Source organism: Spea bombifrons, chromosome 3 (genome assembly GCF_027358695.1).
Source record: "Spea bombifrons isolate aSpeBom1 chromosome 3, aSpeBom1.2.pri, whole genome shotgun sequence".
Lineage (NCBI taxonomy): Eukaryota > Metazoa > Chordata > Amphibia > Anura > Pelobatidae > Spea > Spea bombifrons.
Genome location: NC_071089.1, coordinates 37,214,827 through 37,240,222, shown reverse-complemented (window position 1 = coordinate 37,240,222; position 25,396 = coordinate 37,214,827). Strand labels below are relative to the sequence as shown.

General features: G+C 40.6%; 1 protein-coding gene across 1 annotated transcript; it reads left to right on the top strand.

The window, feature by feature from the left end:
• The first annotated feature begins 12,824 nt into the window (after positions 1-12,824).
• On the top strand, positions 12,825-25,017 carry HDDC2 (HD domain containing 2). The gene is made up of 6 exons (XM_053461079.1): positions 12,825-12,934; positions 14,064-14,185; positions 15,131-15,233; positions 16,028-16,096; positions 21,968-22,106; positions 24,882-25,017. The coding sequence occupies exons 1-6, from the start codon at positions 12,860-12,862 to the stop codon at positions 24,998-25,000; spliced, it is 627 nt and encodes a 208-aa protein (XP_053317054.1). The 5' UTR covers positions 12,825-12,859; the 3' UTR covers positions 25,001-25,017.
• Positions 25,018-25,396: the final 379 nt, after the last annotated feature.

Here is a 25,396-nt window from a genome sequence, read left to right as displayed (position 1 = left end):
AGCTAAATGATCACTGTGATAGCCAATGTTACCACAGCGATCATATAGCTATAAAAAGTCACATTCCCTTTTAAAAAATGGCCGATACTAATTTTTAATCCCATGATCCCTTTGATCATGGGGTTAAATTTAGCCAACGGTAGAGGGAGGCAATTTTTGAAATCCTGATGAACTGCAAATATTATTAAAATCAGCCATTTAGCCTGTGCGGTACGTGAGTAACCATCTCATCCCTTGCATTTTTACTGCAAAACTTATTTTTGCTGTAAAAGTGATTTTTTTCTCCCTTTACCATCATTTCTTTGGGATTGTAAGGGGAAAGAATGGTGTGTGCTTCTGCGAGTGAATGTATGGAAAGTATGGTGTGTGCTTCTGCGAGTGAATGGAGATATGAAAGGCGTGTGAATGATCAGTAATTAGGGTTGAAGCCTTGACGTGGCATTACTGCTCATGTAGGAAGTTAAATTATGGCACAAAAAGTACACATTTGCAAGAACTACACCCCTTGGCGCATTAAATGAGGGGCTGTATGTGTTTCTAGTACAAACCTGGTGTGCGCAAGACACAAATGAACATGTCGCTATGGATAGAAAAAACATATTTTCTAGCCAAAGCGACAGATTCCATCATTATTTGTGCACTCAACTTTTGTCCTAGAAATACATGTAGCCCCTCATTTGAAGCTCCAAGGGGCGCAGTTTCTTAAAATTGATGAATTGTCTGAATGAGGGAGAGCATGAGTTAATATGTGGATGATTTGTCTGAATGAGGGAGAGCATGAGTTAATGTGATTGTGCGTATCATAGATGTATAATTGTGGAAGGGCACATATGGCACTAGCAGGATGTTTGAGCCTTGGGGACCGAGATTGGGACACAGGCCGGGTGTATATGGACAAAGATGGCAAATCGTATGTGTGTTATCTGGGTGCTGGCCAGGTTCTATGTGGGCAGTGTGGATGCCAGGGCTGGCTTTGGGGTGTGCAACCTGTGATCTATCCCTGTAATTTAAGGGGTTTTAAATATACCTTTAATGCCGTGTTTTTATGTGAATTCCAATTGATCTGTACCTGCAAAGCTGGGTTTCTGTGTTATTCTGTAGATCCATATCTGCTATGCTATGTTTCCATATATTATTTATGTATACCTGCAAATACAGGGTTAATATGTCTTATTCAGTTGATTAATACCTGCAATGCTGTTTCCATGTATTTATTTGATCTATACCTGCGATGCTACGTTTCATATATTATTATTGTATACCTGCAAATACAGGATTTGTATGTCTGATTCTGTTTATTTGATATATACCTTCAGTGCTGAGATCACAAGTGAATTGCAATTGATCTATACATGCAAAGCTGGGTTTGTGTGTTAATATGTTGATCTATACCTGCTATCGGCAGCAGGGTCTAATATTTATATATATCGGCAACTGGGGCTAATATTAATATATATGGGCAGCAGGGGCTAATATATATCAGCAGCAGGATCTAATATTAGGCCCTGAAATCATTTAGTGCAAAAGTTAAGGTATTGTGTTGTTTAAAGGATTTCAATGATTAGTCGTACTAAATTGTGGCTTCAGACTTCCCATGTTGAATGATCAAGTATTGTATTGTCCAATAACAAAAGTATCATTCCATAGCACATTACTTTTGGCAATATATATATAATGTGTGTGTGTGTGTGTGTGTTTTTTCAGTGGTATGATTTAATGGTGGAAATTATTAATGCCCCCCCAGTTTGACTGTGGTATCTTGTGTGCCCCCCCTATATATTGTTTCTAGAGTCGCCACTGGTTGGAATGTATGGCATCCACACTGTGTTCTTCACTGGGAAAGAAGAAGGAAAAAAGTTTTATAAAGCATTTTAATAGAAATCCCCAACTGACAAGTGGTGGTTTCGAGAGGCCTCTCTGATTATCTGCTTTGTTTTGCAAGCATTTTTGTGGCAATGCAAGTATTAGTTCTATGAGGTATCTGGCCTTGTCTGTCTCTCTTAAATACACAGCATGCCACAAGTATGCAATAAATACTATACAGACACACATGCTGTTCTGCTCTACCAAATTGATTTCTCCTTAACAGTGATATAAAAATTATATCCCATTGTCTGCTCTAAAAATATTACATGCGGTGTTCAAACACAAATAGAGAACTATGTATCACATAGTTAATCACTGAGATTTTGTGAAAGTCTGTTTATTATTTGGTACTATTTATTATATGGGACAAGCTCATGCCTTCTTGTAGAAATATCTTGCCACACAGGGGCATAACTAGAAACCACAGGGTCCTGGTGCGAAAATTGCCCCGGAGCTCCCCAACTTCATCAGCATGTCCCACAGTGCCGCCTTTGCTCCAAACAGCTTATTAGTGCTCTCCTAACCCCAAACAGCCTACCTGTGACATCTTTGCCGCCAGCTTGTCAGTGCTCCAAACAGCTCATCTGTGCCATTTTTGTCCAAATAGCTAGTCTGTGCCATCATTGTCCCCAAACAGCTTGACTGTGCCTTCTTTGCCCCCCCCAACATACACACTGGCACACATACAGTATGTAAACACACTTACAAAAATTGCTCATACTCACTAACACACACATGCACATTCATTCTAACACACACTCCCTCTCACACCACTTACACATACGTGCTCAAACACAAACATACATGCATGCTCACACACTTATACATAGACATCCATGCGCACATACAGTACACTTATGTATGCACATTCATGCTCCGGTAATACTTACATACATACCCCCCTCCCGCTTACCTCTCACCTCTCCTGCAGCTTTTTTACCCCTACATAATCCCATCTGATTCCCCACCAACTAACCTCCTCCTCAATAACTACAAAATATAAATGACAAAGTACAAAAATAATTCTTAAAAAAAACCCACTTACTTTTTTTGTCTCTCTAAAGCTCACAATCACAGTGAGGAGAATCTGCATACGATTGGCTTTAGAAGTGATCACATGGACAGAAGTGAAGGGGATACGCTGGAAACTGACCACTGTGGTGAGAGAGCCGTCAGAAATCACGGTGACGTGGGGTGGCAAAATCATAGGGGCATCAGGCGGCATATTTTTTTTAAGGAAGACAGATACAAATGGGAGGCACCCTCAGGAATGATTTACTAGGGGCAGATTGCCTTATTAGGACCAAAATCCCTGTGCCCCCTTTCAGCTTCGGATGATCCTCCTTTCTAAGAGCTCAGAATGTTTGGTGCATTTGTGTAAACTGTTCTACAGCCCTAAAAGTTACAATAATGCTTAAATAAAATTGTGCATATAAACAATAATTCTGTAAAACACAATGGTATCTAAAAAGAGAGTATTTTATCCTGGGGTGCCATTTGGTCTAGGACTGGCCGTGAATACAGCAGTGCCTCTAAATCTACTATACACTTTTGGTTCTTTGTTCTAGCGGCTGGTATGTTTTTGTTACTATCTCTTTTTGCTTTATATTTTGATATTATATATTTTTAATATGGGACTATGATCCCCAATAAAGGAATCATTGTATGATCTAAACAACACATTGTTTGACTCTTTCATCTCTATGGAGTGCCAGTGCCTTACTTTCTGTCTCACTTTTGATACTTGAAAAAGGGCCTACTATTACAAGTAGCACATGGTGTTGAAGTCAGTGCTGGATCATTAAACATAATGATTTATATAGTACCGGTATACTAACTTTCATGTTAAATGCTAAAGCTCTGTCCAAGTTTGACTGTCCAGTAAGATGTGAAAGCATGTTATTTAAATCATAGAACAAAAAATTGAAATATAAACCCTTTAATATCCTATCACAGAGCTTCTATTGTCATTCTCTAACGGTGGCAACCAACGTATACCTATGAAAACCTTTACTTCTCAAGAGGGAAAGATACTTTTAATTATTCATATGTATACACAAGTGATAAAAGCACCAAACTGATTTTTTTAATATCAATTAATCAGGCTACAATGTTAACCCATTTACGCTGAGATTGGTGTAAAATCCTTAAGAATCCTTTTCCAGGTTTGCTTCTGTTTGATAAGGTTCACTACATGGAAATGGCAAATAAGGTTATGAAAAGTAATTTTTCTATGAAGCAGCTAGTCAGGTATGTCTTATACATGGGATTTCAAAATCTTCAATCTTGGTGGCCAAGCATGAGCTCAAGGAAGTTGCATGACTTCTGCAGTATGTTCTTGAGTGGAATAAACAGCTCCCATTGTGTTTTGCCACCACATGAAATTTATCAAATGCATAAAAGAACTTGGCTTATTCTCCGCAGAAAATAAGTGTTTTTGATGGAATATTTGCCAGACGGCACACAAAGAAACCTAGAACAGAGATATATTATTAAATTAGAGATGAAAACCAATAAAAGATTCCTTATGGTTCTTTATAGTATCAGTTAACATGTGCATCATATTGGGTTTCATTAAAATACTTTAATGTAAAGTGTAGATCCTTTATGGACAAAGTATGCCAAACTAAGCTATGTGTGTCTTAATTACAAGAAAAGAAAAAATACTGTTCATGGAAAATATTCACTTGTTGGCATGGAATCAAAGACACTATTGTGACCCATGTGTTTATGTAATATTTCTTTATCACCATTCATATTAAAACAATGACCATAGATCAGAAATGTTAAGCAACTAGTAAGGGATATGGCTGATTTTCTGGGCCAGTGTTGCTTAGGCATAGAGTTATCCTCTTTAACATGACGTATCCCATGTATCATGAGCTCTAGGGTTTGATGCTTGTTGTGGAGCACACTGGAATCTTTAGTTGTGCTACAGGAAAATTTCTGATGTTCTTCAACGGAAACTCATGTAATGTTGTCCCCAAAAGGAATCAGTGTGTAATTAAAAGGGATTAACAACATGATATGACCTTGCTCAAAAATCTACCTGTTAATGCCTCGGATTCACAATTAAGGCATAAACACAACCTAATGTAAATTTATATACCATATACAAAATTTTGACTTGTTAATAGGACACCCACTAATCACTTCTACGAAGACTGTGGATGGAACATACCATGCTTACACCTACTCATCTAAGCAGGAGACATCCAGGTTACCTTGTCAAAAGATAAGGAATGTGAGGACTTCCAGTATTTTGTAGGCAAGTCTGGCTTGACACATCCACAATTTCACTCATGCACATATCTGTGAACTTTCTAAATGAGCTGACCATGAGACAATTTAAATATGAATAATAGCCCATTCTGCAGATATACTAGTGTAACATCCATTCAAACAGGGATATCAATCATTTGCATGCTGATAGCAAAGGCACTAATAAGGAATCTTAGATAGCATCAGATCATGTAGCGTTTCAATGAGTCAGCTCCAGACTGTGTGACCCTAAGATTTTGACCCCTCACCATAAGACTGGAGGAAAAACCCTGAGACTCAGGGTCAAATTGTAGGAAGCACAGGAAGTCCTGCTGATTTTGGTTGGCGGTCCTGCTGTAGTTGCAGGCGATCCTGCTGATATCAGTTGGTGTTCCTGCTGACATTGCGGGACACACAGTTGCTTTACTGAAAAATGGGCGGGGAATGGGACGCTGCTCTTACGGAGTTTTACGATGGCGACATGGAGAAGAAGCGCTTCTCCCAGAGTCTCTGGGCGAAACCTGGAGTGTTCCCAGATTTGGTAGCATCAACTGAAAATTGATTTATAAGATTTACTTCTCTTTAACTTACACCGATCAGCTATAACATTATGACCACCTGCCTAATATTGTGTAGGTCCCACTTTTTCCACCAAAACAGGCCTGACCCCTTGAGGAATGGACTCCACTAGATCTCTGAAGGTGTGCTGTGGTACCAGGCACCAAGACGTTAGCAGCAAGTCCTGTAATTTGCGAGGTGGATGTATCCTGGTGCCACGTGTTCTCCAGGTAGGCTATGCACACGCACACGGCCATCCACTTGATGTAAATGAAAATGTGATTCATCAGACCAGGCCACCTTCTTCCATTGCTCTGTGGTCCAGTTCTTATGCTCACGTGCCCATTGTAGGTGCTTTCGGCAGTGAACAGTGGTCCCTATGGTCAACACCTTTCTATCAGAACCAGCATTAACTTTTTCAGCAATTTGAGCTACAGTAGCTCATCTATTGGATTAGACCAAATGGGCCAGCCTTTGCGCTCCACATGCATCAATGAGCCTTGGCCACCCAGGGGCGTAACTAGAGTATTTCGCACCCGGGACAGATTCTGTTTGTGGCACTCCCCACACAAAAAAGCAATATTGGCAAGAATTTTTATTTCATAAATTTGCAAACTGTATGTGAAGTGGTAAAAAACAAGAAATCTGAAAAAAAAAAATAATTATTCACTTATAAATAAGTTTAAATAAATAACATTTATTGAACAGATATGGTCCAGCATGACTCCATCACTATATACTGAGCCCGACATTGATGGAGGAACAGCGTAACTCCCACCACTATATACTGGGTAAGAGATTGATGGTAGTGCAGCACAACCCCTATTACTATAGACTAAGCCGGACATTGACGTGGTAGGCCTCTGCCCCTAAAACAGCCTACCTGTGCCACCGCTGCCCCTTTAGCATCCTGTCTGTGCCATTCACTCTCCTGCGCCCCTTACCTTTCTTGCAGATTTCACTGGGGGGGGTGGCCGAGCATCACTGGAGAAGAAGCAGAGCAGCTTACAGGGGAAGCAGGAACCACCACTTTTGATACTGGCAGTACTGATCACTGCAGACCGGGAACACCAAACAAGAGCTGTTGTTTTGGAGATGCTCTGACCCAGTCATCTAGCAATCACAATTTGGCCCTTGTCAGGACACAATGTTCACTTGCTGCCTAATATATCCCACCCACTGACAGTGTTATTCACTTCACCTGTCAGTGGTCATAATGTTATGGCTGATCAGTGTGTATCCACTCTCAAGTTTTGTTAATATTTAGTATCTAATATTACAGGGGCATCCAACACGCGGCCTCAAGGTGCGGCCCGTGTGAGATCGGCAGCCAGGGCAACCGGGATCAAAAGAGCCCTGCTGCTTACCTGTGGGAGGATCCTTTGTACTGCACAGAGTCCAGCAGAGTCACGTGAATGTACGTGATATCACATCACTCTGCTCCAGTCCTGCTTCCAAGTGAACGCAGAGGGAGACCACGCCCCCTGCTGAAGTCTGTGAGCAGCATCGAGAGAGCTGCAGTGCAGGTAAGGGGGTGGGGAGGTTATGAATGAGTATATGAATGAATGAGTGTGTGTGTGATAGCATGGATGTGTAAGTGCTGGAACCTAGGCATGATGGGACTGTGATTGCTGTTAGCAATCACACTCCTATCATGCCAAGTCAGCCAGTACATGCTGAAACCTGGCTAGCTGCCCCCTTGTGTACTGATACTGCCAGCAGTATGGGGTCTGCACATCACTTACAGCCACCCTGTACCAGCATGTACTGGCTGACTTGGCATGATAGGAGTGTGATTGCTAATAGCAATCACAGTCCCATCATGCCTAGGTTCCAGCATTTACTGGTTGCCTGGGTATGTTAGGAGTGTGATTGCTGTTAGCAATCACACTCCTATCATGCCAAGTAATATTGTTGATTTTTTTGTCCAATTGTGGTGTGTTACTTACTTTTATTAAAAGTGTGGGGTTTTTTAAATTACTTTTAAAGGTGGGGGGTCATTTTCGGCTAAGTGAACCCTGAATTTTCGGTTTTAGTCCAGAATTTTCATTTTGATGCATCCCTAGAATAATTTCATAGAACTACTTCATTTTTAATTATCCTGAATTTGTGGTCACAAAACTTTCTAGGCCCAGAAATCAGTGAGAGGAAAAGTAAAGGTTTTGTGTCATTTACTTTATTTTAATCTGCATATCTTATTATAGGCCATATTTTCTCACTATGAAAAATGAGCGCGGCCCGTGCATGTAAACAATTCTGATTAAGTGTCCCACTGCAGAAAAAACGTGGACACCCCTGTAATATTACATAGATTTTATGTTACACAGTAACTGAGGATAGGATTTATCGCCTTTTTCTGTTAATGTTTTAGGCTAACCTACATTAATTTTAGTTTCAGCCTTAAAAAATGTATTTCCTTCTTAACATGCTAGAAAGAGCAATTAAATACTAAACTATTATCATGTAAATATCATTGTTTCCAATGCGGGAAAACATTAGGATTACAAATGCTCCTGAACATCTTTGTCTGTATCAATGGATCGGCCACCTCCAATGTTCCATTCACTAAATGACTAATCTTGGTGGAAAATAAGTTGTAATTCATTAACTCTGTATTTTTTGGGTGAATTTTGAACGTAAGTTATATATTTCTATAGAGCATCCACAGTATTGGGTTCAATGAATGCAAGTGTCTGAGACATGACAAAATACTGGCTGGTTCCCAATAGCTCGCTTATAAATGCTGGTACGTTTTTGGGAAAATTCCCAGCCCAGGCATCTGTAATATGCTTCACACATGGCGTTTCACACAGTAGTGTATAATTCTCAGAACCGAGAATGTCAGGATATCTTTCCGAGAATGCGCCAGACTTCAGGAAAAAATAGAGGTAGTTCCTTGGATGATCATAGAACAAAACCATAACATAGTAACATAGTTTGTAAGGTTGAAAAAAGACCTAAGTCCATCAAGTTCAACCCTTCTACCTAACCTTCCTCTTCTTGATCCAAAAGAAGGCAAAAAAAAACCCTAAACAAAGCATCAAAATGTAATTAATTTCATATATATCACTAGTATATGCCTTTCATGTTGTGATGGTATGTATATTTGGAAATATACCACATTATTTGTATATTTTCTGACTTGGCTCTCGTTTTTGTTCTATGAACCACTTACCTGTTGCCGAGTGAGCCTGCCCTTGGTCTCTGCTTCCTGTGCTGCATACTTCTTGCTCCCTGTCTAGCCCTGCAGAGGAGGTACCTGCACAGTGAGCCTTACTACCATCTTGCAGGTATTTACAGGTCAGCAACTCCTCTGCAAAGAGGTTCCAGATCTCCCAGATTCAGGTAGGCTCTAAATGTTTATACTTTGATTAACAGCGGTGGCGGTTCTCAACTGGACAAGTCGCAGAAATGCTTAGGGCAATTGTTGCAGTCTTCGAAAGAAAGAGACTGCATTTCACACCAAACACGGACACTTAATCATAGACATGTACTTTCCACATGCTACTGACAAGTACATGTGAAGCGCTCTCCTGCAGTATTTTGGATTCATAAACTTTCAGGAGGGATTCAGTTACTCATATACTGCAGGGGAGCACTGGTCAGTAACATGTGAAATTGGAATGTGTCCTGGACAGTAGCTTATGTCGTCACCAAACCTACATTGCTTTTTGTGTAAAACAGATTCCAAGCTCCTTTTTAGTTTTTCTTTTGTTCTCCTTTAGGAGTATGCACTATTCTATGTTTTTCCCTCTCCGGTTGGTGGTAAAATGGGTATTGCGGTAACAATTGCCTGATCTCAGAACGATAGCTGTTATGGGCCTGGGGATTTTTAGATAAAAATGCCCAAACCAGACTCTCAGTCTCCTGCAATTGGTTTGATGTTATTAAGCTTCAAATGTTACCTCAGGGAACTCATGATCTGTGTGTGTGAATGAGAAAATCAACAATCACCAACTTAAAAATAGGGGAGAGGTAACATAGCGGGGAGAATTTGTGATGCAGACCCGAAGAAAAGATGCTATTTACGTTTATTGAGAAATGCTTCTCTTTCTTTTGAATCCGTCCGCAATATTCTGGCCTCTTGGAGTACTTCTGCAAAAGCGACAGCCTCTACCCCCCATTCCTCCAATTGGAGGAGAGAGCGTGCGCAGTCTAAAGTCTAGGAGATTCTAAAGAAGGCCTTATGCCAGTTGGAGGTCAGGGCTGATGTCAACATTTTAACTAGAATGGAAACCCCTCAACCAGCTGGAGTTTCCTTGTTGTGTCCCTCTGACATGTTTCAGCATCCCATCGATGTATCTACCTCCTTGTTGCATGGCTCTTTGGAATTTAGCACTATACCAATAATACCATGAATTAGGATCAGACTGAGTATTATACATAAGCCCTGGACGTGTGTAGGAGAAGGTAGTGATCTGGTTCACCTGTCTGTCAGCAGGGTTATTGAATCTTAATTTAATAAAATAAGCCACTGTTAAGAACAAAAATGACAAACCAGGGAACTGGATTTTAGAATTGTCTAGAAAAGTATTATACCTACAATAAAACAACTAACATTATATGTTAACATTTGAAAAATATGAACAGTTAAATTCTATGTTGCTGAATGAGGGTAATTAATTTTAATATTTTTTTTTTCATTTTCTGTATGCTGAATATTCTTAGTGTGCAGCGCCCCCTTGTGTTACACAGCAAAACAACTATTACTTTATAACAGGTTACCAATATATCCAAGGCTTATGAAGATATATTTATGGAAGACTGGTGTTATAGAGCTGTACTAAACAATATGATTGTGATGAACCTTTAAATTTGGTTAGATTTTGTAGAATGATGCAGATTCTGCAATTTATTTTTGTGAATCTATTTTCTACAAAAATAATCAGCAAGAAGCAAAATAACACATAAAAACAGTGGAATTGCAAGCTTGTAAATTACAGAGTAGTCTTACGTTCTATTTAATGCACATTTTTTACAGGTCTCAGTTTGAGGCATACCTGGGAACTGGTATGCCCGAATAAGCGGTGTTTCCGCGGTGTCAGCCGAAACACCCACTGACATCAACTGACGTCAATGGGCAGTCCTGGCTCTGGGTAGCCGGAGCTCACAAGTTTCCAGGTATGGTTTGAGGGTACACAAAAAATCAAACAGTCAAAATCAGTGACATATCCCGGCCTAGGCTAACAGGTGCAGGGGCGCCCTCTTGGGTGTTGCTAACACAAACCATACCTCCCAATAGTTCAAATAGCCAATAAAGTAAAGCAGGAACCCAGCAGAGTCATGTCAATTTACATCACATGACCCTGCTCCGTTCCTGCTTCCCCTCAAATGACAAATCTTCAAATGTTTAATTGTTTAGTATGCAAGAAGCATACTTCTTGCATACTAAACAATTGAAGTGAAATAGCAACATTAAAGTGGAACTTCCACTTTAAAGTGGAATTAAAACGTATCCCCTTCGCGACCGGGACGTACCTGGTGCTTCCGGGTCATATGGTACCTGCGGACCGGGACATACCAGGTACGTCATGCAAAAAAAAAATGCCCTCACGTCGCCACGATTGTGGTGATCTCGGGGGGGGGGGGGGCTGCTGCTGCTGTCTGGGGCCAGGGGCAGACCAGCACAGCCACCCTGAGCCTTCGATCACTCCCATGCAGCGGTAAACCATTGATCGTGTTTTCAGCTGCCACAGGCAGCTTCAGGGAAGGAGGTTGTTTGTTGATTGGGTCCCCATACAAGTGTGGGGACCTGCCACAACATTCGCCTGCTGCCTGATCACTCCGTATACACATACACTGCCTTTACACACACATATACACATACACTGCCCTTACACACACCTGCCCATAAACACACATATATGCATACACTGCCCTTACACGCACACATATACACGTACACTGCCCCTACACACACATATACACGGACACTGCCCTTACACACACACATACATGTACACTGCCCTCACACGTATACACATACACTGCCCTTACACATATACACATACACTGCCCTTACACACACAAATATACACGTACACTGCCCTTACACGCACACTGCCCTTATACACACATATACACGTACACTGCCCTTACACACACATATACACATGCACTGCCCTTACACACACACATACACGTACATGAGTGGCATATAGGGGGTTAAAAGGCATATCATGGGACAGAGTGGCATTTAGGAGGTATAAGGCATTTCTGGAGGCCGAGTGGCATATAGGGGGTTAAAACGCATTTCTAGAGGCAGAGTGGCATATAGGGGGTTAAAAGGCCTTTCTGGAGGCAGAGTGGCATAAAGGGGGTTAAAAGGCATATCATGGGGCACTCTGCCTCCAGAAAAGCCTTATGCCCCCCATATACCCCCTTCCGACTTACCACTGCTTCTGACTCCCTGGTGTCTGGTGGGGGCAGCGGGTGGAGGCCGGCATTCATGAAATTTCCCGGTGGGCCGCTAGCACCTAATGAAATTAAATGGGCTGGCGTGCACACACCGCGCCGCCCAATGGCCGTGCCTTAGCACTTCGTCCCACGTCTTGGCCTCATAGGGATAGGTGGGACGGCGGGACAGAGACCCAAAATCGGGACTGTCCCCCCTAAATCAGGACAGTTGGGGGGCATGGTCCTGTCTACCCATTGTACAGACCTAAGGAATTTGATGGCGCTGTATAAACAACCTGGGCCATCCCCTTACCTGTGAAAACTCATGTAATATAACTCGAATTGACATACAATTTGATGATGGATGACAGCCATCTACTTATTCAAGGCTCCATTGAAATCCAATTTTTTTTTTTTTAAACCAGAGGCATATTTATTTATATAGCCTGGTGACTATCTTCTTCTCAGGAGGTAGATTAACATTTCCTTTTAAGACTTTGCACCCCACACTGGCAATCAATGGGTTAAACGTGTCCAGCCGGTCACTGTGTCTTTATATAGCGTTAGTCATTGTACACAGCAGCACGTGTAAAATATGTACAAATCAAAATAAAGCACTGGAATGTAATAAACCAATAAGAGAAGAGCTTTCATCAACCAATCACGACGCTATGCAGCACAGCCAGTCATCGTTCGTTTCTCAGTGAGCGTCCACTGGTCGGTATTATTGATAGGTCAGGGGGAGGAGCTTTTGTGCTTCTTCCTGCGTTCTCTCATTATGGCCGCTGCCGGTAGTGGGTATAATGCAGGGAAGAGCTTATTGCAGTTCATGAAATATGTAGGGCAGCTTAAGGTAAACTAACGAGCCTTTTTATTTGGATAAAGTGTAGCCGTGTTTAACCCCGCCTGTATTGTTAACCCCGCGAGAGCCGGAGGACTGAGAAATGTAGGGCATTACAGCAGCGACCCACAGAAATGGTTAAAGACTGGGCTGAAATTACATAACCGTATAATAAAAATCTACATACACAGAAACCATATGACAACTCAACTTTATTGACAATCTGTAATACACACACACTATATATATATATATATATATATATATATATATATATATAGATATATATATATATAGATATATATATATATATAGATATAATGTATTTTAATTCATGTGTAGATTTTCACATATACATTGGTGAGTGATAGTAGTATGGCTTTAATGTGTATTAGTGTTCTGTTAGTCTGACAACTCTCTCCCTTTAGCAGAGGGTGCTTATGGAACCTGTTTACTATACGGCGTATCATATTTAATGTTATTATTTTAGTTGTTAGTTTTTTTGGCCAACCTCATATTTGTTATAACATGCAGTAAAGTACATCATATGTGTGTGAGGCTGGTTTACCCAATAATAGCCGAAATGTAATCATGTATTTTAAAATGTATTGCTGAAAGTGGTCGACGTGTAATAATCTAAATAAAAGATACTAGAATAAGATTTTACAATACATATTAAGCTGGGGCGTCCAATTCCTAGCTCCCCATTTATTGATCTGCTACTCCCGTAATGCTGTCTCTGGCGTAATAAGAATCACAGAATAGGGTGAGTAGTTGGCTTCTTTGGCTAGTGTAGGGATGCTTTTAAAAATATGTATAATGGAGGGCATATTAAATTTGTTGCTATCAATGGAGCTCAACGGCAGCTGGGGATCCTCCTATTATCTACACCTATCTTAAAGGCTGATACATTTCGTTCTGGTTATAGTTCCACACCGGCAATGGCATATTCTTATCTAGGCCTATGGCAGTCTCTTTTAATAGAGAACAATCATCCTATTGACCATTCCAATAGTTCACCGCAGCCGTGAATGAGCCAGTTGGGGGTAGCATTGGGGGTGTTGCTCTATGTCACAAGTAGGGCAGCAGCCCATTATAAATACATTTGATGTATTAAATGTATTTTTCTTTGCATTGGCAGAGAGTACCCAGGACAGGTTGGGTGTACCGCAAAGTGGAGAAACCAGAAAGCGTGTCAGACCACATGTACCGAATGGCTGTTATGGCGATGTTAACGGACGACAAAAAACTTAATAAAGACAGGTAAGAAATGTATATTAGACCCTTTCTTAACCCCTATTTACCGCAGGGGTTAAGTTTTAACATTTTTTGTTTCCACCCTTATTTCCCTTGTATGTGTATTAAGAACATCTCAACTTTCTAGTTTGGATGTAAGCAATACTCCCTTCATGCCTTCACATATGTTGTGTATTCACCATTGCTATTTGTATGAGGAGATTATCCACGTGCTGCTGTTGTCTGTGCAATCCCTTGCCATTGTGTTAACTGTTTTAATCAGTTCCTGTTTCCTGCTGTATGCCAACTCCCCTTCCCCTGGTAAAGTGGCTATATAAGCAATGCCCAGTCCCAGTAAAGAATGCATTATTTTGCACCCTGACTGGCGTGTTGTGATTAATAGTACCGTTCTTTACTTTACCTGAAAATATGTGTATCCGGGAAAACAAAAAATGAACAATGTGGTCATACTGGGGCTATGGAAAAATGCAGAGGTTAAAGGGAACCTCCGGTTCCTGTGATACTAAGCACTGTGAACTTTCTCGAGCAGAAGCTCTAAGTAGGACTTGAGTGAAAATCACCAAGTTCTGAGGTTGCCAGAGACCGAAGTTTGTCTCTCCTGAGAGGCTCAGTTGGACCTTCATACTGTAAAAAGTATTGGCCAAATTACTCTTCCCCTATTGCTGCTATGAACAAAATCCTACCGTCATTTCAGAAGACACATTTTATTGTTTTGTGCCTTTTTATATTGACCTCTATGTATGACTCCCAGACTTCTAATGTGTCCAGCCCTGCTCTATCTTACATTCCCATAGTGCCCCTTACCCATTTGAATTTTGTATCAGCAACTATGTTTGGTTTTGTTAGTTATTTAATGCATTATTCAGTGATATGTCAAACAAAATATTAAAGGTCTAATGAATTATAGCGGCTTCCCTAGTACTTGTGTTACAGATTTCCCTTCTTCATCAGATGCCTTCGCCTTGCTCTTGTACATGACATGGCCGAGTGCATTGTGGGTGACATAGCTCCTGCTGACAACATATCTAAGGAAGAGAAGCACAGGCGGGAAAAGGTAGGTGGCTTCACATCTCAACCACTGGCATTTAGGATTAGTGAGTTTTTAGTATATGTAATTGGACCTACGTGTTCATATTACCGTATTTGCTCGATTATAAGACAAGGTTTTTTTTCAGAGCAAAAGCTCTGAAAAATACCCCTCGTCTTATAATCGAGGTCGTCTTATAATCAGACCTCAAATAGGTCTGCCTACGAGACTAAGATCCAGATCCCCTGCAGCGCCGCAGGGGACCTGGATCCTTCTGTCTTATGCCCCCCATTTAGCACCCCTCCCAACTTACCGGTGCTTTTGACTCCTTGGTCATGTTCGCGTAGACAACTTCCGCTGCAGCCGGAAGGAGGTGCGGTTAGCAGCAGACCTTCCCCGGCTGTCAGAGATCAGAGTTCCCCGCACCGGTGGGTGGAAATTATCTTACTATAATTTTGAAGGAATTTCATCATTTGTGAAAATTCCTGCAAACTGAAAAGGTGAATCCCTTGAATTGCAAATTTCTACATTGGTATTGTATGGTGTTATAGTTCAGTGATAAAGCTACTTTGCCCTTACTCATTGGAGCCTTTTTGAAAATAATTATTATATGAACCTTCTGCATTTGTGGACGGAGTCACAATCCTATTGTGCACAACCATAAAGTGATACAGAGTATTGGTAAAAGCTATTTATCGTCTGCCACCAGTGGGTTAATTCCAAATTATAAACTAAATAACTTGCGTCCCCATGGGGAAAAAAAATTATATCTAAAAAAAGGATTGTTATCAATTATAACTTGGTATTTTACTTCTCTTTAGGAAGCTATGAAGCATTTGACTCAGCTATTACCAGAGGAGATGAAGAAGGAGGTTTATGAACTGTGGGAGGTAGGTGTCAGACAGCTTTCATTTTATTGTTTTCAGTCAGTATTATCTTGTTCTCGCTGTATTGGCTTTCATTTTAACCCATTGCATTTCTAAACGTATCTGTATTGTTTAGTTTTCAAAGAGTTAAGATATACCAGCTCTTTACTTAAAAAAGTTTCTAAAACTTTATAACACATTATTAAACATTACACACTGCCCCTTCCATGCACTTTATTAATTGCCAGTGAATTATTCTGACCTTTTTTCTTTACAGAACAGTTTTATTCAGAAAATAAACTACCGTAGTTTAATAAATATAATACCATAGTATAGGAAAATAAATGTCTCAACTTACCTTACCATTTCCCCATAAAGGACAGAAAGCAAAATCCTTTGAAAGTGGTTTGTATGTAGTAGAAATGTTATTTGAGAGATACACCATTGGTTAATAGAATATCAACAAGAAAGACCAAGTATATTAGGATTGCAACTGATTGCCACCATTAGTAGTTCCTGCCACTGCCCTTATCAAGATCCTAAATGCCTGGTAAAAAAAACCCAATGAATAAATACCATTTGCATGCTTACATAGACCTCCCAGGCTGTTAAAACACCTTCCTATCTGATGATGCGTTAGTTAAGTAATATTAAAAATCATTAGTAACATTTTGTCTTTAGTAAGTACAGTCACCCATTAGGCACTAGGAGAATGGCAATGAGCATACCAGGTGCTGCAGTACATTTTTGTTCATTGACACAAAGCTTTAGGGAGTTTGTCAAAGATCTCCTTGCCGCTGATATGTGATGTATAGTTGACTGTCAGCAGTGCTGTCAAAGAATACAATGACACCATGTTCTGCTGCGCAGTCTAATCTGCACATTGTCCCTGTTATGTCTATGCAGAAAATGTCACGGTTACCAAGGTGACTGACTCTTCCTTAACACTTGGAGACCCATATCTAAAGAGAATAACCTGCAGGCTTAGTGAGAACTGAACACAAGCCAAGTTGGAATATGTGGGCATTAACAGTTTGCTTAAACTGTTCTTGGAGCTGAGTTATGCAACCCCCTTGTCCATCATCTTCTATAACTGAAGATACATTGCTGAAATTTAAAGCAGCATTCTTTTTGATTTCACGGTTCACACAGAAACCCTTGTGGCGTGTGACAAATATTGGTATTAATTAATTTTTAAACACTATTTTTTATAAACCTGTCTCGATGTCCAGTACATAGTTTTGACAAATTGTTCTGAGCTGCCGTTGACCCCACAGGAGGTCTCCTAGTATCAAGAATTTTGCTCCTTTATGCATTAGAGAGGTGATCTATTCACTATTTAGTTTCCTTCAAAACAAGTGTCTGGCTTTGCGTGTCTATAAAAACCCACGTACACCTCCCAAGAAACAGCCATCTGTCAGACATAATTCTAAGCTCACGCTTCCCAAGCAACAGTGAAGTCTTCGTGGAGTACTTAAGGGCATGATTTAGCTCAATGAAATGTCAGAAATTAAGTTAGGTCCATTGACTAATTGTTGGCTCAAAAATTAACCAGATAGATGAACCCTCAAGAAATGAGAGACTCGATCTTATGTGGGGAGCGATGATGTATTGTTTAATTTGTTTTCAAATAAAATTATCATCATAGTATTCCATTTTTACAATCCTTTCCCATGAACACATTCAGGCTTCTATCTCAGTCTCCTTCCCAGGTTCAGATAGTTCTGATATACTTCTTTTCTGTTGGAGACAAAGTAGTAGATTATTGCCATTGCCTTTTTTTTTCTTCACTGTGCTCCGACGCTTAGTGTCATCGCGTGTACGGAGAAAGTGTTGTGTTAGTGCTCTGTAAAACACAATCATTTTTTCTAGATATGGGAGAACATTTTTTTCCAGTTATCTGGAAAGCATGATTCTGTTTTGATCAGTGTTTTGTTTTATATGTCCATTTTCCCCCACCTCTGCTGTCCACTGAAGATGCTGTAATAATAGGTAACAATATCTATAGCAGGGCTTTTTTTTGACAAATTTGTCTGCACTTACGGAGTCTTCATAATCTTGTTAGATGCCCTAAACAAATGCCCCTAAAATATGCAAAAACTTTAGATGAGAACAGTAACATTTATAGGAGGTGCATCCATGTGGATCATGATGGTGGGCCAGCATGCGCTACCTTATTTTGTTTGCTCTGTGAACTGTCTAACATGCCAAGCTAGAAGCACTTTTAGCCTAGAATCATATTACATGGGTAAGATGACAAATTATATAACAAAAAGGGTAAAATAAAATACACGACAAAGTGAGCTGCCAATGTCTTGTGGCATTCTGCCAGAAAGATCATTTGTTGCAGAAAGGCTTATAGCCCAGATCGTAGATGTGTTAAAGGGTCAGAAACATATTCTGGTGAAACAGAACAAAAATGTGGAGCATACACTAGTCTTAAGGCTAGGATTATGCTCTGCAATTATTTTATGCCTTTTGGTGATTCTTACAGTGATGCCAACATCCTATTGGCTGTTGGAGTACATGGACAGAGGATCATGCTTCAGAGTAATTAAATATTTAAGGAAAGTAGGAGGATGAAAGAGAACACACAATGCATTTAGCAACTGAGAGAAAGACAATGACCTGAGGCTGGGGAAAAATGAAAATCATCTATACTTAGGGGGGCTAGTATAAAAAAAAGAATATTTCTATATATAGATTGGCTCCTTAGACCAGATTAACGAAGGGTGAAAAGATGCCTAAAACAAAAAGCATCATGGTACATCACACAGAAAGAATAATTATTCTGTTCAGCGTTAGAAAGTGGTTTCTCTGCTTGAAGCACAGTCAAGGCTGTCGCTGTTACACAAGGAGATTTGTGGTCCTTATGAACAATAATTTGACAGGCAGTGGAAATGCGATGGCAGGCGCTGCTTCCTGGGTTTTCACATGGTAGACAGAGTATTTGAAAGGTTTGCGATTGTGAGCTAGGTTTTCATTATTCCTTGAACAAACATTTGAATATTTGACAGCAAGGAACCTTTGTAGCCATCCAGGCTCTATTAATTAAAGAAAAGAACCAAATAATGTTCTTTCTCTTGCTCATGTCTTTGTCTAAAGTGTTAAGACTACTAATCTCTATAATTCATGTTGAGGATAAGCCAGGAACGTTTCAGTAAGATGCAGAAGAATGTTATGTATGATGAGGGGGGAAAATGGGTACACTATATGGATAAATGTATTGGGGCACACCTCAATTATTGAATTCAGGTGTTTCAATTAGACTCATTGCTACAGCAGCATGAAATCAAGCCCCAAGCCATGCAGTCTGCATTTACAAACATTTGTGAAATAAATGGGTTGTAAGCTTAATGAATTCCAGCTTGGTACTGTCATATGATTTGCAATAAATCGGTTTGTTAAATTTCATCCCTGCTATATATTCCACTGTCAAATTTTAGTGGTATCAATGGAAAGTGGAAGCGTTTAGGAAGACCAGCAACTCGGCTAAGAAGTGGAAGACTACGTAAAGTCACAGAGCTGAGGTCGCCAACACTGTGCTGATTCCGAGATTTCAGCACAAAAACTGTGCAGTTTGATGTGGAAGAACTTCACTGGCCCGAATAGAGCCCTGACCTCAACCCCATCGAACGCTTTTGAGATGAACTGGAACAGCGATTGCGAGCCAGGCCTTCTCATCCAAAATCAGTGCCTGACCTCACAAATGCTCTACTGTACTAAGTACAAATTAATGTCTATGTATTTAGGGATGCACTGAAATGAAAATTCTGGACCGAAACCGAAAATTTAGGATGCACTTGGCCGAAACCAAAATGCCCCCCCCTTTCGAAAAGAAACACACTTTTAATAAATATAAGTAACACACTAAAATTGGACAAAAAATAAATAACACAAATAATAATAAACTCAAACAGCAGTTTTATATATAAAATATATATAAATACAAAAATATAACTGCAATTAAACTCCTATAATGCCCAGGGAGTTGGTTTATGCTGGAATCTGAGCGATTCCAGCATGTGATGGCTGCCTGGGCATGATAGTAGTCAGTGTGATTGAATGACACCATCTATATGAAATGGGGTAGGCTTGTGGCATAGGATGACACTCCTATCATGCCCAGAGTCCAGTATGTATTGGCTGTCTGGGCATGATAGGAGTGTGATTGCTAACAGCAACTGCTAACATCAATCAAACTCATCCTGGAACATGGGCATGATAGAAGTGTAGTTTCTGCTAGCTTTTGCTACAGTGGCTGTTTGTGCATGATAGGAGTGTCATATTCAACATATATGACTACTAACAGCAATCACACTCCTATCATGCCCAGTCAGCCAGTACATGCTTGATCCTGGGCATGATAGGAGTGTGATCCTATCATGCCCAGGATCAACATGTACTTGATCACATGCATATTCATTTATCACAAGCATTCATTCCCTCATTCACGTACACTCATTCATACACCCCCCCCCACCCTTACCTGAACTGCAGATCTTCCGTCGCAGACTTACACAGGGGCAGCTGTCTCCCTGTGCGTTCCTCGCAGTCTGCTTGAACTTCTCTTGACCTGCTCAGGGGAACAGAAACAGAGCGGAGTCACGTGAGGTGACGTGCATTTGCTTGACTCCGCTGGGTTCCTGCGTCCCCTCGACGGAGCAAGAGACGCTGCTGAGCAACACAGAGGGAAGCGGCAGGCCCCCTGCAGATGATTATTTTTTTGTTTCGGCATTTTACCGATAATGCTATTTTCTGCCAATACGCTTCAGCCACCGATATATTGGTGCATCCTTAGATTTAAAACGCAATATCATAAACATCCCTGTTGATATAACGGTTAGGTGTCCCAATACTTTTGTCCATATAGTGTATCTTTGTTTATGTATGTACAGTATGCATGCAATTCAAAAATATTCAGACAGTATTATATATATATATATATATATATATATATAACAGGTCAGCTCTCCATATCTCTACACGTTTGTCTGTAAGCTTTCTCCAGGGAGACATACATTTTTTGTGAAATCAAAGTAGATATATCTCACTCAAAATATCAATTATTCCTCAATAAAGTGCTAGATAAATGTTTTTTTTTTTTGTTTTTTTTTTACTTTTTTTTAAAACAAGAGAAACTATACAGATGTAAAGGATTTTGAAATCCCAACCAATGAGAATTAAGGAGCAGGCATAATTATCTGAGTGTCCATCCTCTAGAGGGGCGGTTCTCAACCTGTGGGTCGCGACCCATTTCACAGGGGTCGCCTAAGACCATCGGAAAACACATATTTCACAATATATAATTACACCATTTTAGTGTTGGGGGTCACCACAACATGAGGAGCTGTATTAAAACATTAGGAAGGTTGAAAACCACTGCTCTAGAGAAAGACAACAGAGAAACATGTATGTACAGAGGTCTGATGCGAGGCCTACACACTGCAACACCTCCAAAAAAAGTCAGAAGCCAAAGATTGGCAACACACAACACAGTATATGTTAGAAGTGGAGAGTATTTCATCGTGTTTAAGGCAATTTATATGTGGAATAATTAAGATTAAAGAGACTCCCCCCCCCTTGTTCCTCCTCTAAGCCTTACCCTGGAAACAAGCTTTTTTATGGTAAAGTACCTTTAAGACTGGAGCATTTAGAAAAGTGCAATACATTGAATCGTACATGTGCTAATCTTTGTTTTAAAAATATTATAATGTGGATGTATTGATATTTTTATCATGACTACACATGTCACATGGACATTGTCTGTGGAAAAATCTATTGCTGCTGATACTAAGTAATGTAATGTTATATAGTGTTAGTCCGATTGACAGTGACAATAAAAGTAACTACGAGGCAAATCCTTGCAATTCAATCTATTGTTCACTATCGCAGGAATACGAGTATCAGTGCACCGCAGAGGCCAAGTTTGTGAAAGAACTAGATCAGTGTGAGATGATTCTACAAGCACTAGAGTATGAGGAGCTGGAGAAAAGACCAGGGAGGCTGCAGGACTTCTACAACTCAACTGCAGGTTAGTAATGATTGTACTGTCTAGAACATAGGTGGCATTTTAAGTACAGAAACATTTTTACCAGACCCGATGTGGTAAAAGCTGATTTCACATTAGCTAAATGCAAGGGTTTTGAAGGTCCCCCATTTTCGTTTTTTTATCTGAAGACAGCTTACTAGCAAGGCAACAATAATGTATATATGAAAGGCATAGACCAAACATGTAAAAGAAAACATGATTTACCAGACCAGGGCACCTTCTTCCATTGCTCTGTGGTCCAGTTCTTATGCTCACGTGCCCATTATAGGTGCTTTGGGCAGTGGACAGGGGTCAGCATGCGCATCCCCATACACGGCAAACTGTGATGCACTGTGTGTTCTGAAATCTTTCTATCAGAACCAGCATTACATTTTTCAATAATTTGAGGATTTGACCACATTGGCCAGCCTTCACCCCCTACGTGCATCAATGAGCCTTGTCCACCCATGACCCATTCGCCGGTTCACCGCTTCTCCTTCCATGCACCACTTTTGATACTGAGCACTGCATACCGGAACACCCCACAAGAGCTGTAGTTTTGGAGATGTTCTGACCCAGTCTTCCAACCATCACAATTGCCCTTGTCAAAGTCGCTCAGATCCTTAAGTTTGACGATTTTTCCTGCTTCTTACAAAATGAATCACTTGCCGCCTAATATATCCCACCAACTGACATGGCTGATTGGTGTATCTAACCAATCTGTTTTTATTTCAGCATTTCTTAAATACTAATTTGACCAAATATACATAGAGCTGGTGCAAGGATTTTTGTCACCCTAGGCAGAAGCTCAGTTTGTCACCCCCTTGGCTCCGCCCCTTGTTAACTTCCCTTGGGAGCAGAATCATTTGAGCGCATCATACACATGACCTGCCCTCCTGTGTTGACGGTGTCTACAATGCAGGCATAGATTACAGGTTGCACACCCCAAAGGCCAGCCCTAGCACCCGTATTGTACACACAGGACTTGCCCAGCACCCAGATTGTACACATACACAGAACTTGCCCAGTTTGTATCAACAGGATTTGCCCCAGCACCTAGATACGGGACTTGTCCAGATTGCACCCAAAATGGCCTCCTCTAAGAGTCTCTGGTCTCCTCTCAGTCTGGCTCACGAGCACCCTTTATTCATTCTATGCCTTTTAGCCCCAAAATAGATATACTCTACCCTTTCAAATGCCTCTTACAAACATACATACGCACACATTTCCAATTTCCCCTACACACCAACATCCTAGCTCCCCCTTTTTCTTGTTATCTCATTGTCACGGATCTGGCTAGTCCGACCGACTACCTCCGCTGTCTTATGTTCCCTTAGCCCAGGACACACACACTTTCCCCGGTTTCCCAGTCACTAGCTCAATGTAGGGTATAACATTAAGAACACTTTATTGTACACAGACACAGGTATATATATCCACATAATCACATCAACACACAGAATGAGAAGTCTGAGTAACATAACCGCCCCTTTAGCTGGGGATTCAGGTCTCCCAGGAACAATAGGGGAGCACCTGTGGAGATAATCCTGTCTGGTTCACATAGTGGGGCAGGAGGCTATTCTAGCCGCCCATCAGTTCCAAAAGTAAAACCTGTATTTCCTGGTACTGGGCCTGGCGGTGTAAGTGGCAGAGGGCAGCTTCTGGGTCGGGGCAATAGGAAAAAGGGGTATAACATAGAAACTGGGTTCCAGGCAAACTGGTGGTTGGGCTGTATAATATCCACAGCGGTGTGCCTGAAGGGGCGAGTCCGTCACACTCATCTTTCTCTTTATCTCTCCCTTTTCTCCCTCTACTCTTTCTCTTCGTTCTCTTCTCTTTGACCTCTTTCTTTCTCTTTCTATATATCTCTTCTTTCTATCTTTCTACTTTCTTTTTATATCTTTGTTCTCTATCTTCCCACCATTTCTCTCTCTCTTCTCTCCCACTTCTCATCCCTTTTCTCTTTCTCTCTTCTTTCTCTACCTCACCTATCTCTCTTCTTTCTCTTTACCTATCCCTTTTGTACCATCTCTCCTCAACTTTTCCTCATCTCTAATTCTCATTATTTCTTCCCATCTCTCTTCTTTCTCTTTACCTCCCCTTCTCACGATATCTCCCCTTTCTCCCCCCCTTCCTTTTTCTCATCTCCCCCTTTTCTTAATCGCTCCCCCATATCTTTCTCTCTCCATTTTCTTACTATCGCTCCCCTTTCTCCCCATCACTTACCTTGCTGAGGTCCTATGGTGGGAGTGGGGAGTGTCTCACTGCTCTGTTGCGGTGTGCTTGGATTCACTGCTGAGTCGGGCGGATCCAGAGCTTGACCTCGGGAGGGGTACACCACCACATGACCAGACACACACATCCAGACACTCGCACCAACACAACTAGACAGAGGAATGCAGACACTCACACCAATGCAACTAGACACTCAGTACCCAAACATACCCAGATACTCAAACACACTATAACATACCCTTAGACTAATGCACTAACATAGACAAAGATGTGCACACACTAAAATACCCCCACTCACAAACATACCCAGAAACACACACATTAACATACCCATACAAACACATACTGACATACCCAGACAAAGACACATGTTCATACACTAAAACACCCAAACACACACTTTCACTAACACACCCAGGCTTTGATGGAGTGTATAAACCCTTTCTCCAAACATGGGTGGGGAGTTAGGCCTTTAAAATTCTGCTTTCTTTTTTTTCTGGTGAGAGCAAAGTTCCATTTATATTTTTCTTATATATTTTATAGGGAAATTTAAGCATCCAGAAATTGTCCAGCTTGTATCTGCCATCTATGAGGAAAGAGAAGAAAATATAGCAGCACACAATAGTGATTCTTCAGCTTCAACAGGTGTCATTCCGAAATAAACACTTTCTGCCTTTTATGCGTTGTTTCATTATTGTTACACCTACACACCTTCGAACTGTGTTGCAACAAGATAAAAATAGCTGGTATCTATCTGGCAGTCAATCTGATTATATTGTAGTATTTTTAAATGGTCTGGGTCATTAACTAATCTAACTACTCCCATTTAACATTTTTTGTTCAACTTTGTTTTACTTCTACAACTGCCAGCCAGACCACAAAGCACAGACATCCTCTTTCTACTAAACTCCCAATCACTATAATGAAGGGAAAAACATGGTGTTGATATTTAAGCTATACATAATAACACCTTTTTTTTTTTTTTTTTTTTTTTATAAAAGCAGTTTTCTCCATTTACTGAAGGAAAAACATTATTGGTGGGAATGGGAAGCATAGCT

Excerpts from the sequence above, each read along its gene's own strand:
- HDDC2 (XM_053461079.1), top strand. The coding sequence starts at position 12,860 with ATGGCCGCTGCCGGTAGTGGGTATAATGCAGGGAAGAGCTTATTGCAG. Across the intron at positions 14,186-15,130 it reads AAAAAACTTAATAAAGACAG|ATGCCTTCGCCTTGCTCTTG; the intron begins GTAAGAAATGTA and ends CTTCTTCATCAG. Across the intron at positions 22,107-24,881 it reads CTTCTACAACTCAACTGCAG|GGAAATTTAAGCATCCAGAA; the intron begins GTTAGTAATGAT and ends TATATTTTATAG.